The sequence below is a fragment of the Lissotriton vulgaris genome, chromosome 6 (assembly GCF_964263255.1).
Source record: "Lissotriton vulgaris chromosome 6, aLisVul1.2, whole genome shotgun sequence".
Taxonomy (NCBI): Eukaryota; Metazoa; Chordata; class Amphibia; order Caudata; family Salamandridae; genus Lissotriton; species Lissotriton vulgaris.
In genome coordinates, this window is record NC_141694.1 from 615,419,041 (window position 1) to 615,436,415 (window position 17,375).

The 17,375-nt window shown below is 44.0% G+C and overlaps 1 protein-coding gene across 2 annotated transcripts in view; it reads right to left on the reverse strand.

Annotated features, from left to right (window-relative positions):
- The window catches only part of KLHL32 (kelch like family member 32), a 911,371-nt gene that overhangs the window by 184,106 nt on the left and 709,890 nt on the right, over nt 1–17,375 (reverse strand). For both annotated transcript variants that reach the window (XM_086926629.1, XM_086926630.1), the window contains exon 7: nt 3,135–3,861. In XM_086926629.1, the coding sequence (XP_086782755.1) occupies nt 3,135–3,861 (727 nt within the window). The remainder of the gene's footprint in view (nt 1–3,134; nt 3,862–17,375) is intronic.

Genomic DNA, 17,375 nt, shown 5'->3' on the forward strand with positions numbered 1-17,375 from the left:
ATTCTGTCAGAGGAACCCTTATGTAACTTGCAGCTTATAAGTTTAAATCCTAATATAGAACAGTGAGCTATTAATTGTCATCAAAGAAGTGCATGCAAACTGCAAGATATAGATTAGTGTGTTATGCTTTTTCCCCGTTCTTTCATTATCCTAATGATGCAAAAAGTGTCACATGGGTAGAAATCAATTCTTATTAGTAAAGCCAATCCCCAACCATGGTGTATGTTTTAAATTCTGAGTTTGTGCTTTTAACAGACCAAGCACGCAAACTATACTGTCTACCAGTACAGATGACATGTGACTCCTACACCTTGCAATCCACATTGTCTGATGCAACATTTCCTATAGACTGTTTTACACACTGTCTCTGTATAATATGATGTGATGTAAAGTGCTCTGACACCGTACACTGGTTTGAGTGGTGCTATAAAACTAAATAAATGCATGGGAGAGAGAGTGGTTATGGAGACTTGAGGGGCACTGTTAAAGTCTGTTGGTGAGTGAGTGCGGAGAAAGAGGTGATTGGGGGGTGCCAATAAACACTGTCCCACCGTGCACTACCAGCACTAAAGCCGGCCCTGCAGAAACCTCACACGTCATTGTGTACTTGTTTTGGACACTCCTGCTTGGAACCATCCTCTTCACTATCTGCTGTCAGAGCCATCATCTTGAACAAAGACAGCCTCTTTACTACACCCATAAACTGACATTGAAAGACAACCATTTCAAACCAGTTTCAGAACCGTAGCCAGTTGATTCACTTTCCCAGTCTGGACGGTGAATATAAAAGTGGAACTGATACCACCCTGCTTTGTTCAACTTTGACGTCTTTTTTGACCAAGGACGGGAGTGCTTTGGAGAGCACTCCAAGAGCTTCTGTGCAACAGGGATGGTGTCGGTTGGACAGCCTCCAAGACGTGAGGGGATATCACCTAATGTCTCCACAACTTGATGGAGTCGCTCTTGGTTTGCCTAGCTGAAAACTGTTCAGCAGGAGAAGCAGAACTGTGTTTCTGAAGCACGGAACACCCAACAGAAGCCTAATTTTCTGTGGGAGTGCACTCTGTGCTGGATTGAAAGGAGAGACAGTACCCGGGCCTCTCTGCATAATTAAGTTGGCAAACTACATGTAGCAAAAACAATTATCAACACCAGTGAGCCAGGCGGCATCCCCACAATGACCCAAGGGATAGCCAAACCTGATTAGAATCCCAGTTGGGTGCAAGCACTAACATATTGGTTATAGCCCACAGTCAATAGAAGAACCCTGTACCTGAACTCCAATATTGTTTAGTATTACATTTTGTTATGCTATTAAAGTAGCTCTCTTTATAAAAGAAAAGCAGTGGGCTAGCATCTTATTGTGTCTGTTGTTGTTGTTGAGTTCTGAACCCACCCCTTCCCCAAACACTATCTCTTGGAGAAGCCCTTTGGCTGCTCGTCCTCACTACCCTTAGAGTCAGATGCAGAGGTGGCGTGCTTCTTGACCCAGTTTATAGACCCACAGTAGGATGGACTCTAGAACATCATTGGCAAATCACCTTCCCTCCACGTTTGAGGTCTAGTCGGCCCTCCGTCGTTTGTTGCCCCCCCTCCAAATGGTGTCTGACACCTTGACACTTGGAAATGGCTACTTCAGTGTCTCAATTTGTTTCCCATCAAATGTTGGTTAGGAAGCTTAGAATCATGGATCAATGCTGCAGCACTTGTTGATTACAAACTCTCTAAATCACACCCCAACCATTCCGAAACTCAAACAAATTGGTGGACACACTTCCTTCGGGTTTGCTAAGAGGTCATAGGCATTTGAGACAAAAGTAATCTCTAGTCAAAGATTAGGACACTATTAATTTGTTCCCTTGTTCAGAAACGAAAAATGGATCACATCCCTATGAGCTCCAATCAAAAGGTGGTCACCTTACTGTTGCTCTATTACAGATAGACAAGGGGTACAGTGTAATAGGGGTTCCTCTCCATCAAGGAAGGCTGGATATACGCTCAAGAAGGAACACTGGATCATGAATTCAATGCTTGCACACCACCAAGTCACCAGCTTAGCTTGCTAAATTTCAGACTACAAGTTGTGGCAGTACAAGCGGACAAACTTGTGGCTTCCATGACAACCCTCAGCCTGCATTTTTATTGTTTCTCCTTCAGGCTGCACTGGGCAAACGTCTAATATTTGATAAGCCCTTTCTGCTTGAGAATTGCCTCACAATCTATCACTTTCTGCTGACACTTAGTATTAGTTCACAAAGTATGGAACAGGTATTTCACCTGGCCTGGGCAGTCACGAGATGTAGTGCATCTCAGGTAGCTCCACATTTCTAAGCCTTGCCCAGATCAGTAGGGTCAAAGAAAGGCAGCATCCAGCATTCTGTCCATGAATTCCTCAACGCAAGTCCAAAAAAGATTATACCAGATTAAAAGTGTTATTAAAGTCCGGCTCTAGACTGCCAGAATATTTTCAAAGCTGTAGGAACTGGAGAGCAGGCCAGTGCCCAATTGCAAGAACTTCTACCTTTTATAATTCAGAAGAACACATAAGCAATTCAAAGGACATCTTACTGGGCTAGTAGCATTATTCGATAAATAGCCGCTTTAAATGATTCATTTGGTGAGAACTTTCCTATCTAATGCATATATGGCTGCAGCCAACACATATTGCAAGTCCGTATCCAAAAAGTATTCATTTTGTTGTGGAAAGGAGGACCATTTGCTTTTCAACTTGGTTACATTTTAAGGGGTCAATTGCAAGGCGTCTAGAGTGGTATACCTGGGTAGCAAGCTGCTCTGGCCGATTACAGCTGGCCACAGTATTCCTGCACCTGAAATTACTGGGCGCGAGAACTCTGGTCCATTGGAACATATCTAAATCTGCAACATACAGGGCAACTTTATACTGGAAACATGTCATGCAGTATTAAAAAGGATTTTGTAATTAACAATATGTTTACTATACCACAAAGAAATGTCACAGTGACAATTGAGGGAAATCTCATACATTTCAACATTAGATAGTGACCACAACTTTCTGTAGGACACAATATGCCAAAATAGTCTCACTGTGTTAAGGCATGAAAATATTTTGGTATTTTATTTAAGTACCTCAAATTTTGTGAAACGTTTTCTACCTGATATCCAAAGCAGATCATCGGCCACACATCCAGCGTGGCATGAAAGGGATCGGTCGAAAGACTGCACAAAGACCCATTTGTTCTTCTTCGGGCAGTACCGCTCTACTGTCGGCAAGACTTGGCGTAGTTCATTTCTGCCTCCTACTGCATAAAGGTATTCATCCACTGCCCCTAAAACAAAGTGCTCCCGGCAGTTCTTCATGGGGGCAATCTCAGCCCAGGTGTTACTGCGTGGGTCGTACCGGCAGGCGGTCCTCCCTGCGCAATTGCGGCCGGTGACATGCTCCACCTCGCCCCCGACTACAAACATAAAGTCGCCCATTACTGCTGCACAGTGGTGGCTTCTGCCCACGGGCATGGGTGCAAGTTCACTCCAGTTAGAAATCCCTGCTATATGAACATTTTCCTGGTCCACTGGATTAAAGTATCTGAGTTCCCGCACCTTGCAGACCTCTCGTTTCTTGCCACCTATGATGTAAAGAGTGTCACTCTGAAAGCGGGGTTTTGTTCTTATGGTCTGCCATACGGGCTGTGCATAGATACTCTGATGATACTCCAAGGCCTCGTTGATGAGCGCTGTGGCCGTTTCGCTGGCCTGGATAAGTGGGTGGCTGAGTGCCACCGAGTGTAGGGTATCCATGTCCATAAGGCCGAAGCGAACATACTGGAGAAGCTCATCCATGTACTGGTAGCGGCAGTTGTGTTCCAACCACCTTACTGCCAACTAAGAAGGAAAAAAAAGAAAACAGTAGCATTAGTGATCACAGCGAACTAGTTTTCATTTGCTTTGCTTAAAATTAGGTCAATTACAAGTTACACCTGGTTGTATTACCATGCATGTTGCTTATCCTTTCTTAGGGACAGTAAATCCAAGCACACAAACACCTTGGGGGGAAAAAACAAAACTGAGGTCCTTGAGATAGATACGGATGCCCATCGTTTCTTTCTATACAGATCTCTTGTTGCATCCTTCTCTTGTCTACCACACCTGATTATTCTTACATCATACCTAGGTACCATTTATTCCTCCAGAGAATGAAAGATAGCCTGTCATTTCTCAGCTAGAATGTCAGTTTTTCTTTTTTTCTTTACTTTTTTTTTTTAAGATACACTAAGCATTGTTGTCATCTAAAGAAGGCATCTCGTGGACTCCATATTCTAATGCATTGCATCATTGCAGAATAAAATTTTCAATTAGTCTAACAAAAGGTATCAGGTCCAGGAGCGTTTGAACCTTTAGAATGGATCAACCAATCATTTACTGTATCTTTCACCGCTTGGGACCTAACGTTCAAACCCGCCCTCTTCATTTCCCGCCGCAATTTTCCAAAGTCATCTGGCAAGCCTAAACAATTTTTTTTTTACTGCATCCAGCCATTTGGTGTTTCACTCTTGATACTGGGTGGCCATTAAAACAACGAACATGCCTGTGAAGGTACTCACAGTACAAATCACAGATTCAAGTATTTTTATTATATCTACCCCTCACCCCGTGTTCCCCAATGCACACTGTCCCGCTCTGCCTTAACCCAGAATCAATATTATTATGTTTCTCAACTTAACCCCTTAAGTGCTGCTGACGGCCAATGGTCGTCAGCAGCGCTACCTCCCCAGTGCTGCGCACGACCATTGAACGTCCATTCAGCACTAGTTCTAATGGGCAGCGCAGCACTGGGGAGAAATGTTTACACGCAGCTAAGGTGTTAATAGATGTACCTTATACATTTGAAATATGCTCAGTGTTTTTCTGCCACCTGACAAGTAAATAATTAGCCAGATGAATAAAATTACAATGGCGCCACTGGCATAACGCACTATGATGAGCCTTCCCCAGGGCCGGACTGGCCATAGCGGGTACCGGACAATCCCCCGGTGCGCTGCGCGGGTGTGGGCCGGTTCTGGGCCCCTGGGGGGCGTTTTTGTTACAGGGCCGTTTTTGCAGCATAGCTGCAAAATCGGCACTGTAACAAAATCGGCCAAAAACCGGCCCCGTCAAAGAGCTCGGCGGCACCTCCAACCCCCCCCAGTGGTAAGGGGGGGGGCGCGGCCGGGCACTTTGCCGGGGCCGGTTTTGCTTCCCAGTCCGGCCCTGGCCTTCCCCTTTCAGGATGTGAAGTATGGCCCAACAGTCTCTCATATCTCACAGATAATCATTGGCCGTGAGCTGATTGGGGTCCTTCTGAAGGGTTTGGGGGCCACACTGCACAGCAGGGGTCTGCGATACGCCCCTGGCTACTCCAGGTCTGCACATTCTATTGGTCATTTTGTCTAAAGTGTCTCTTTTGAGAGTTAGTGTGCGTGTTTCCGCAGTTCTGAGGGTAGTTGATTGTTCTGAGATACCAAACTATAGTATATCAGGGAGTGCTGATGTGTGTGGAATTAGAGATCCTGTGCCTCAGGTTTCAAATGGCAGTAAAACAGGCCGTGTTAAAACATCACATTCATTTCTTGAGATGCCGATTATGTTAACACGTACCTTTAAAAATATTAAATGAATTTACAGTTACATTCAGAGTTGAGAACCTTTGCTCAGGCATTACATATCATATTTGTTTTATTATTTTAAAATGCGAGAAATCACAATTTATTGAATGAGCTGCATAACCTATAATGTCGTCAGTCCTTTGTAACGCAATTGGGAAAAGTGGCGACCGAAAATCTTCCCATCCACCCTCTCCACTACTCTGGGGTCTATGCTGACCTGAGAGAGGTAGGAGAAAGCCAACCACCACCTTCCCCTGTCAACATGAGTTTGCATAGATCCACGCAGACAGGGGATTCCAGACCACGCTGCCAGCTGCTTCGTCGCAGATACTGTCCATGCGGCACCATCACTTTAGTCACTTTGATGGCAAGGAAATCAGAGAGAGCGGCTTCAGGTGAAGGGTGGATGTAAGCTTCAGAGAGTGGAGGCATTAAGTTATCCGAAATTGTCAGAACTACTTAAGCACTGAAGTGGCAAGCCTGAGAATTGCCCCAGAGTCCAGGGGCAAACCACAGCATCACCTGTGGCTCCTCCGCTAAGGCAGAGGAGCGTCGCCCAACTGCTGTTTGAGCAGTGCAAAAAATAAAATAAACTGGTGATAACAAGCTGTTATTATAATAAAAAAATTCTTGGCGGGACTGGAGCGGGTCGGGGCGAGGCTGAGACAGCAGAGTGAGGAGTGGTTTGCACACTTAGCATATTCTCCACCGGTGGAGAACATGACCAGACTCCCAGGCACTGCCTATGCGGCCAAACAGGCCACGCAGATCAATCATGATGCTGCTCATGCAGCGTCGTAATTGGCTGGGAGAGTCTGGGAGCCTGGGTGCTTCGAGTGCTGCCAGTGCAGATGAAGAGGACGGAAGAGAGGCGGGACGAAGGTAAGTTTATTTCTTTTTTCGTATCCATCCCCCGCCCCACCACCCCCATTCCAAGGCAGAGGCCACTGTACATCATTTCTTTTTGGTATCTTGTGCTCAAATTTGCTATGTCGGCGACATCTTAATATTGTTTTGTCTTCAGGCTCAAAGAGTTACACAACTATGTCACCTATACAACAGGGAATCAAGGAACATCTCAATGGTAGCTCAATCAACTGAACTTCAGCAGGGGCTTACCTTTTATGTTGCTAACTGAAACAATTATCAATGCCAGAGGTCTCAGCTGTAGAGGTACTTTTGATATCCATGTGGCGCAGGAAATGGTGTTAATGACAGATACATGTTTTATTGAATGGAAAAGATATTGCATGTGTCTTCAGAATTGTAAGAAATTGGGTTATTAGCTGACAAGGGGGTGAGCTCCACTCAAGTAATAGAAACAATTGTGGTCAGAGCGAACCACAAAAGTCACTAAATTGACTTGTACTTAACTCTCTGGTAGTTTGCCACAAATTAACAGGCTTATCTTAGAGGCAATGTGTAAAGTATTTAAGCAAAAAGTAATAAAGTGAAAACGCTAAACTTGAAAAATCTTAAACCAATTTGGAAAAATAATGCATAATTTAATAAATAAAATGACACCAAAATCATAAAATTCCAATCAGTAAAACCAGAGTTTTTAATGTTTAAGGTAAAATAACACCAAGAAAAATTAAAATCTCCAACTGCGAGTATCTGTTTGCGCCAGTCTTGTTTTTCTTCCACTCTGCCAGAATTCATGGTCAATACAGCTGTAGGCTATCATGTTGAGAGGGCGAAGTTGCAGCAGTATGGGATTACCAGAGAGCTAGTTACTGCAAATCAACAGTCTAGGAGACTATCGACCCTGAAATCTACATTTGTGTTAGCCTTTCATAAATGGTGAGCTGACAAAGAAGTTCTTTATCATTTATGTATATAAAGACTCATTACTATTGTCGTTTGGGAAAACTAAAGGCCTCTTCATGCAGTTAATGGCATTTTGTCCAGATATCCTAAATGTGTAGCCAGTTTCACCTTTTTAGGCATAGGTTCTCTCTGGATTCCGTACCTAATAGGAGATGTTTCTGTCTTTTTTTCCATCACATTAGTCTGAAGTACAGTATTTCTGGCATCTGTTGGTTGTCCATTGAGTGGTCTTCACATACCTGGACCGGTCATGGCCATTGTAAAACTCATACAGCCTCTTCCTCGACATTAGGCCAAGCACTAATGCTTTACATTTCTTCTTGGATCAGTGGCCCTGCCATAATAGCAAACTCACTGGCCCAGGAGCCCTTGACATGGCATTTCTTTTTTTTCAGAACAAAATTTTATTGAGCTGTTGCAAAAGTAACATAGAATCTACAGCATTCCGAAGACCCGGATGGGCTGTGAGCATAAAGCAACAATTACATTGCAAGCAAGTCAATTGGTCTTTTTAAATTCAGAAACTAACCCCAAGGCCCCCCTCCCTCCATCCCCCAACTTCCCCCTCCCAGATCCCCCCCATCCCACCCTCTGCACAGCGTCTAACAGTCCACAAATAAAGGCATAGCAAAATACAATGTGTGTGTGTTCCTCATCACACGGGCTCAATGTCTAATTGTCTTTCATCAGGTCCATCATGTGCTGGCGGCTCCAAAACATGGTACTTCTTGAGAGGAGGTTAGTCCTAGCCAACACAAATGGGGCTGCAATTGGGAGTTCAGTTCACTCTTTCTTGCCTTTTCCACAAATATGGAGGGCACTAGACTTAGGTTTGTGATTGTGGTACTAAAGTTCCAATAAAAGATCACTGGGTGTTGATGTATTCTTGCCGGTTATGTGTGGTTTTGCACAGCTTGACCTAAATGCTCCGTTATGCCTCGTTGGTAAAGACTGAGATGTTGAAAAGCGAAGTGAGAGTAATTTCTAGATTACTGACCAGCAATCATCTTCAAACCTAGTCCTCCTCTTCCTTGTCACAGTCCATGCATCCTACCTAAATTCTTCCCCCCTTGTACTATGACTCATATTCAGTGATGATATAGGTATATTCAGGATGATTGTGGGACTCCCATCGCTCTTTTAGACACCTAACAGAAGGAAGGTCTTCCCTTCTGTTAGGAGTGTATAAAAGGGTTGGGCAGGGTTGCCCTATGGCAATCTGGCAGTGCCTTCACTGTGTAGTGCTTTTGGTTTTTTGTGGCCCTGTTTTATGGTCTTGTGGATTGGTTTTACTATTGATTTCGCTGCTATTACCACAAACGTTGTAGTCTGTCGTACCTTGCAAAACATCTATACAATTTCAAAATGGCCTCAATTTGCAGAATATGGGCCACTTTTTTAGCTATCTCATTCGCTACAGAGGGCCACCTTTATTTTTTGCTCCCAGGACTTTTTCCTGTCTCAGACCGACCCTGAGGGAGAGATATAAATCTTTAAAGTTTTTGCAGGCTAAATACGGAAGAGCCAACAGAAATGAGGTATACCATAAACTTCTTTAATGAGAGCCCACAGGGAGAACTCACTCTTTCTCCTCAGGTTAGACGGCAACTGAAGTTAACTACCAACTGCACGGTTTAGAAAAGGCCAGTCTATAAACGAAAAGAACATACTGAATGTTTGGAACAACAACTTTGCCTTTCAATAGATACCGGATAATCGCGAAGGATCGTGGCGAAGAAGAGACAAATTTACCCTGATGACGATTACTCAAGGCTTTAAGGGGGCCGGGTCCTGCTGGTGCTCAGTACCGGCAGTTTTAAAAAGCAGGTGCCGAGACGGGTCCCTATCAGGCTCACCGTTTTTATCCTCACCATCAGGGTAAAAAACAAATATTAACTCTGCAGCAGTACCACTCTTCACTGCCTTTGATGTAACTTCAAAGTGATAGTTCCTTCACTGTCTCCTCATTTCAAAACGGAAGAATTTACAATATTATATCCTACAAAGTCAGTTGTTGCTTATTTATCTTATGCAACTAACAGCCATTGACAAAGCCAACAGTCCTGACTTGTTGTGGGTGTAATGTTACTTGTTGTATTATATATCTGGATGCGATGACAGAAAAAGCCAAATACCAGGAGTGCGACATTATGCTAACCACAGATTTTCAGTTTGTGTGTTGTTCAGCCACGCCATTAATTACATTGGCCACAATTGAGAGATCCCTCAGTTTTTTCATCCCACTTTAAGCATTGCAATTATAGTACATTTTCAAGGCATTTGCATTCAACGTCATTTCATTTCCTCTTGTCCTATTTTAGATTCTGAAATCCGTCAATCCATTTCTAGGCGGCACCTACGGCTGGTGTCTTTTCAGCGGAGGCACTTGAGTGGCTTTGTCTGCTGTTCTAGTTTGTAATCGCCAACATACCTTTCATTCACCCTTAGCATTTGTGGCACAAGTAGACACTCCTAGCTACACATCCATTACATGTTTCTCACTTAATGTGTTGATTGGAAGAATTTGGGTGTTCACGTAATATACTTTTTTTTTCTTCCACGTTATTTCACCAATGCTAATTGTTTCTGTCACTCACAGCGGAACCTTTAACCTGACAGGGATGTAGTCTCCAGACAAAGTACCACTCGGTAAAAATCATAGCAAATTATGTCTTTCTTTCATCACAAGGCTACACAATAAGTCTTTGTGCACATCTGAACGTACACCAATCCTCAACACATGCTCGAGGAAAACACAGTATATTCCTGGAGTATCGACGAGTTGCAGGCTACATTTTCTTGCATAATTTGGTGAGACGTTTGAAAGTGAGTCTTATTTTTGCAATCTAGGTACACCATAACTTACCTCGCCATTAATCGCTTTCTGGGCTGTAGGTCTTGTTTACCTTACACACTGCTTAAAGCAATGACCTCAACTCAAATAATAACATCGTTTTCTATCTAACCATGTATGTTTCATCCATCCCTGTGTCTCCCTTGCCTGCCTTAAGGTTACCGCATCCAAGTCCCAGCTGGGCATTGTATGCCATTGGACTAATTCATCCGCTCCAGGAATGCATGTTTGATTCCACAGTCCCAGATTTGACCTAGCGGAACCGCACTGTCATTCATCCAACCATTGTCAACACAGAGACTCCCACTGAGTTTAGTACCATCCCCGTTTTTAGGTCTCGCCTTTTCCATTCCGAAGGAATGGAAAATGGAGAGAATTCAAGTGCTCAAAATACTCGTCAAACCAAGGGTTTTTTGGTGCGGTTTTCTTCGAGTTCACGTGGCCACAGGCACGCGCTTTTGGGCCATAATTCAAGTGCTCAAAATACTCGTCAAACCAAGGGTTTTTTGGTGCGGTTTTCTTCGAGTTCAAGTGGCCACAGGCACGCGCTTTTGGGCCATAAACTTTCACGACCATCTGTTCCCCAGCTCCAGCACCTCCCCTCTCTCTCCCCGCACACAGCCTTACTTGGATGATTCAGGATCAAATCACCAGCAGACAACAGGCTGTGTGCGCCACGCGGCCTTCCACCGGGCAGTGTCTGAACCATCCATCCTTTGATAGTAGCGAACCATGAGGCCTCAAGGTATGTGAATCAGCAACCCCAAACAGAGCGAGCGAGCTATGCTTGATACTAACATGTGATATGTGCTCTATGCAGGCATCCGCATAATGTGTGAGGCATAATTCTTTACCAAAATACAGTGTGCTCCACACATCCTTTCACCCAATCGTAGGTGAGCTCAAGAATCCTACCAATACTAAGCATATGCACCATATAAACCCACGCCCCACGGGGCGTGAAGCTTGAGTCTTATCAACAAATAGTGTGTGCAGCATGCAACCCACTGCCCCACGGGCGTGAAGCACGATTCTTACCAACACATAGTGTGTGCACCATGCAACCCACCACCGATCAGACGTGAAGCACAATTCTTACCAACACATAGTGTGTGCAGCATGCAACCACCCCCCTCCCCAGTCATCAGTAAAGCACTAGGAGCTATGGTGACACAAAACGTTTTTTTTACTGCCCGTGAGAGCAGCCCTGGAAAAACATTCGAATTCGGTGACATTAAGGAAGATTCAGGTTAACTTTGATTGTGTGATTGTTAATATCACGTAGCTTCCTTTTAAACAAATTGAAGCCCTGTGAGGCATTTGAATTAACCGTGCACTTCAGATGTTTGCTTTGGAGGATTTATTTACATTTTTTATTTTTTTTACCCGGGCCCTCCTGCTCGCCTTCCAACTACATATCCCCTCAGTGTTTCGTGCTTTTGTAGAGGATTGCCACCAGCAGCATTTCTCCTCCCCTTGCCTCTGAGAGCTTCAAAGGGATCTGCTTCCCCGCCCACTGCTTCACACGTCACGGCCTGGCGGCCGTGACTCGCATCAGGTCTGCAAAGCTACGGCCAGCTGCTGGGCAGTAAGGTTGCCTCCCCCCCAACCATGGGAAGTCCCTCCAGTGAAAGCGCAAAGGCATATAGGGGGTCAGCCCCTGATTTTCAACACTGTTCTCTATCAAAACGCCAATACTTATTGTGGGTTTTATTAACTGCCTTCAAAATATTTGTTTTGGTAAAAGTTTCCATAACAATTATGCTGAGATTTAGTTTGTTATGCAAACGCCAGATATGAATTTATGCCCTGTTTTCTGTGCCACAGTTTTTTCTATTTTGCCACTATTTTATCTACTTCGGACCATTGCCATTATAAATTACAATCACTTTTATTTAAGTATTAATTATTTAAAAAAATTAAAAGCCATTGTTATTTGTATATCAATACATCTAAGTCACATCAATACAAAACATGTGGCATTACAAATGCTAAAAGTGTCACATTTGCTAAAGTTAAAAGTATTGGCATTGTAAATCACAAAACATAAATATAAAATGTCATTTACAAAACCAATAGCTCCAACTTTCCTACTGCGAGACCTATTGGCAACGCCAGTGCTTGTCTTCTAAGGACCCCAAAGGACCTCGGGGTGAAAGTAAACTTTACATAAATATGCCTGTTATTGTGTCATATATTGGAGATTGCATGCCACACAACATTGCATTAATGTGCTTTCATGGTATGAAAATGGTATTGAGTCTGCCCTTATCTGTCTCTTTGTCCCATTGTTTTACATGGAGTGATTAGGGACCACATGACTGCGGCCCCTTATACATTTCCGGCCTCACTGTTTTTTTTCCATTTTCACCCAGTATATCCCTCTCAGGGTGTGTTTTAACATATATATATGAACAAAGATGGGTGAGGGGTAGATGAAAAAGACAGAGGGACCTGTCTTCCTATCAATGTTGTCAACAAACAAAAAGAGCCTGTCCGTCAATCGACTTGACTTCCTCATCTGGTTAGAAAACAGAATGTTGATAACCCTCACCCACCAGGGCTTTCCCCTGGTGGCATGCTTATTCATTGAGTCCTTCCCATTCCACTGCATAAAAGGGCGTCATGCAACCTACAAGTTACCTAAAAATTACAAAATACCTGCCTATTAGAAACAAATTTACTTTATTCGTAGCTCTAGTTGGTACGGTTGAAAAATGGGTTAGAAAGTAAACTCAATGTAATTATGTTCTTGAGTTTCAAAGGGTCTACATGTTTCAAGCCCTACCCCAAGGCTTTTCATCAGGACCAAGGATATCTACTCCCTGATCCCACTCCTGTAAAACACTCTAGCTGCAAACCATCTGCATCCTATGGAAAGTAAATATACATACAGCACTATTTTGGTCTCATTTCTTCCCCATTTTTTAACCATACTGACTAGAGGTACGAATAAAATATATTTTTTCCTACTGGGCAGGTATTTTTAATTTTCCACCCCCCCCCCCTCCCCCTAGTCTTTACATCTTTATTCATCTATTATAGGACACCTTTAAGCTCCCACGTAACTCGTAGGCCACAGCACGCCTGGTTTAGCAGCGGAATGGGAAGGACCCAATGATGGAACATGCCACCAAGGGGAAACCATGGTGGGTGAGGGTTATCCAAAGAAAACATTCAGATTTCTAACCAGATGTGGTTTAACATAGACATGAGACTGCTTTTTACTCGATGGCAGAAAACATTTGACAGTGCATTGTTTTTGCTTTTAAAATGCATATAATAGAAATAAGGCATGCAAATGGGATTATGGCAGTGATGACCTCATCCTTCCCAGGATTCACAGCTCATCTTATCTGGGGATAATCGTACATTCTGGAGGAATGAGGCTGTTCAGTAAGGGAGCCCGCATTTTGTCACCAGAACTTGGGTCAAGAGAGTGCAGCCCACACGCAGCCATGTAAACCCATGCAAGGTTACTGGCAGACAGCCACCAGAAAAGAAAAGAGATGTGTCTGTCGTGGAGCCAGAAGAAACTGCTCATAAAGAAGCTGCAAGCATTGGATCAGCAGAGACTCTAGGCCATAAGATCACAGTATATCCAAAGGTGGCTCCTCCGCTAAGCCGGAGGAGCGTTGCTCCACTGCTCTCAGAGCAGTGGAAAAAGGAAAAGGAAAGTGATAAAAACAATGTTATTGTCATTTCAGTTTTAGTACGGGTGGGGGGAGGGTCACATTGAGCAGGAGTGGTTGGTGTACCATAACTGCGCATGACAGTTTGGCTGGCCAAACTGTCATGCACATGTAGCATTTCTCCATCTGGCTGTGTTGCACAGCCAGGTGGAGAACAGTCCTAAGGCTCCCAGGCACTGCCTGAGCGGCCAACAAGGCTGATCAGTCCAATCACAATGTTGCTGTCATGCTGATGACAGCAGCGTTGAGATTAGCTATGGGGAGCCTGTGTGCTGCCGGGAGCCAGGAAGAGAAGAGGATATAGGGGAAGCTGCATCTGTAATCATGTAAGTGATATTTTTTATTTTTGTATCCTCCTCCCTACCTTTTTTCCATACCAGCTGCCACTAGGTTTATCTAGAGCCCCGCCTTTCAGAAAAGCGCTGATCGGGAATTCATCACAACCAGCACCCTTGCCTTGCTAACTGACACGCTCACCGTTTCCAGTGGCTCTTGGCACACCTGCAGCCAGTACACCGTCAGACTGCAGGCGAAGAAGGGAAAAAATAAAGAACAGCTCAACAGACTCTCCATCTTTGCATACAGACTCTGAAATTAAATTCCTGTAACCTTTATGCCTTCGACACCATGCTCCAACTTAGAACGGCAAAAGACATACAATCGATGGACGGAATGCAGAACAAATCAAAACATTCAGCCCCAGTCAAGAGATCTGGGTTAAATCCATCATTCTTTTGTTCACCATGCCACCCCAGTTTAGACCTGGCCATATGCAAATTAGTCTTGACCCTGTGCCTCATGGGAACAGTACAGTCTGAACTGCTAAGCCAGGTCCTCCCTGGACCGGAAACAAGCATCCTAGGACCAGTTTTGGGGTTTCACCCCTCTTCAGCCAGGATAGCTTGATTCCAGTGGCACAGTGAGCCCAGGACCCATGTCTGGTCATACCTGGCGCACTTAGGGCGAGAAAGAAAAAAAAACACACAATTGATGGACAGAATGCAGAACAAATCAAAACATTCACCCCCAGTCAAAAGATCTGGGTTAAATCCATCATTCTTTTGCTCACCATGCCACCCCAGTTTAAACCTTAGAACTAAACTAAAGACAATTCTATTTAAAGCATTCTACATCAAGGGGAAGTAATAGACCACTTTCGCCCTTTGAAATCCAATCACACTTTGACTGCGTCTTTGCCAGTGACCCTGTATGGTGCTCCGCTGCCTATTGGCTAGGTTCAATCTATATAAACATCACATACTTACATACAAGTAAGTTGTTTCGCAGTGTAATCGCTTGAGAGTAAATCAAAGCTGAGGGGATTTATAAGAGGCACTAACCCTTATGCTACTCTGAGCAGCCAGAAGCCCAAATCATAGAGACTACACAATAGGATTATTCTCCTAAAGGGGTGTACTTCTTTAAGAACGCACACAACCGGTTCCTACTAAACAGACCAGCACTGGATTACACACTGTTATGTTCTGCAGTGTGTAAGTTTAAATCAATTGTCTGCTTTGCTATGTAAAAATTAAAACTAACTAGATAATCATCCTTCAGGCTTTCTCTCACAGGACTCCTGAAGTGTCATGGCTACATACAAAAAGATCTGCAGTTTACCTATTTCAAACTATCACATAAGAAAAAGTGTGTTAAAACATTTATTGCCACTGCAAATAGGTTGGTCTTCATACAGTCTTAGCACACAAGATATAATTGTATAGGGTAGTCACCCCCTACCCACACCGCACAAAGGAGACTTTGAAGGTAAGTGGATCTGATTAACACCAAGGTACTAACCACTTGTTTTACAGGGGGGGCATGATCTTGCCGGCAGCAAGATGGCTCTGCCTACAGGATGAGAATTATCCGGCACTATCCTGGACTTAAGCCTGCCAAAACGGCCTGGACACCTGCCTGTAGTGCGGGCAGGGCTTTAAGGGCCCGATGTAGGTAAATCTAATTTACCACTTCTAAAATACCGAATCAGACCTTGAAACTAAACGATCTTTTGTACCTTACAACATTACCATTCAAGAAAAAAATGCCTTATCCACTCTAAAAAATAACCAGTCCCTCGTGATAAAACCGGCGGACAAGGGTGGAGGGATTGTCATTCAAGAAATAGACTCCTACAAAAAAGAAATCTTGCGACAACTCAATCACACTGAACATTATTGCAAACTACCTCGCAACCCTACCAATGAGATTCAGAAATTAATTTCTCAAGTCACCTCAGAAGCCTTAGAAACAGGCTTTCTATCAAAAAAGGAACATGAATTCCTCAACACAAAGTCCCCACGCATACCAGTGATCTATTGTCTTCCTAAGATTCATAAGAACGCAGAGTCGGCCGTCCCATCGTCTCGGGCTGTGGTTCCGTTCTGGAACCCCTCGGACACTATATAGATTACTTCATAAAACAGTTTGTCCCGGGTACTATCTGTTACATAAAAGACAGTATGGACAGTATGGACATGATTAATCTCATGGAGGAGCTACCATTTGACCCCACATCCAGCACCATGTGTACGCTGGATGTGGAATCGCTGTATACTAATATTCCCCAGTATGAGTCCCTTCGTGTCATCGAAAAAGTGCTAGAAACACGTCCACGCCCACACAATGTTCCTACCGTGTTTATTCTCCAACTGCTCGAGATTTTTTGTCTTTGAAGGACAGTTCTACGGCCAAGTGCGTGGAACATCTATGGGAGCGATTTTCGCCCCTAACCTGGCCATACTCTATATAGACCACCTTGAGACATCATGTATCCTAGACACGTCTAACCCTTTCCACACAGGAATCACCTTGTGGAAACGGTACATAGACGACATTTTTTTATTGTGGAGTGACTCCCTAGAGAGCCTCACACAATTCCATCATTGGCTAAATAATAACAGCGGAGGCCTGAACTACACACTCAGTACTAGTAAAGAATCACTTCCCTTCTTGGACTTAGTGATAAAACACACAGAAGGCCGCTTGACCACGAGTCTCCATCGCAAACCCACTGAGCGGAACACCTTATTGAACTACAGCAGCCATCACCCTTGTGCACTCAAAGATTCACTCCCTTTCTCCCAGTTCCTGCGCTTAAGGCGGAATTGCTATTTTAAGGAAGATTATTTCAGTGAGGCCAAGACACTAAGCCATAAGCTTAGAGCCAGAGATATCCACGGAAATTAGTGCGCCATTCCCTCAAACGCGCCTGGTATTGCCCTAGGGAAACCCTCCTAGAACCCAAACCTAAGAAAATGCAGGAACGCCTAATTTGTGTCACCACATTTTCACCAGCATCACATGCAATCAAAAAGAGTATAGTCAAGCACTGGCCTGTGTTAAATGCTGGCCAACTGAATCTTGAACGCCCATTGT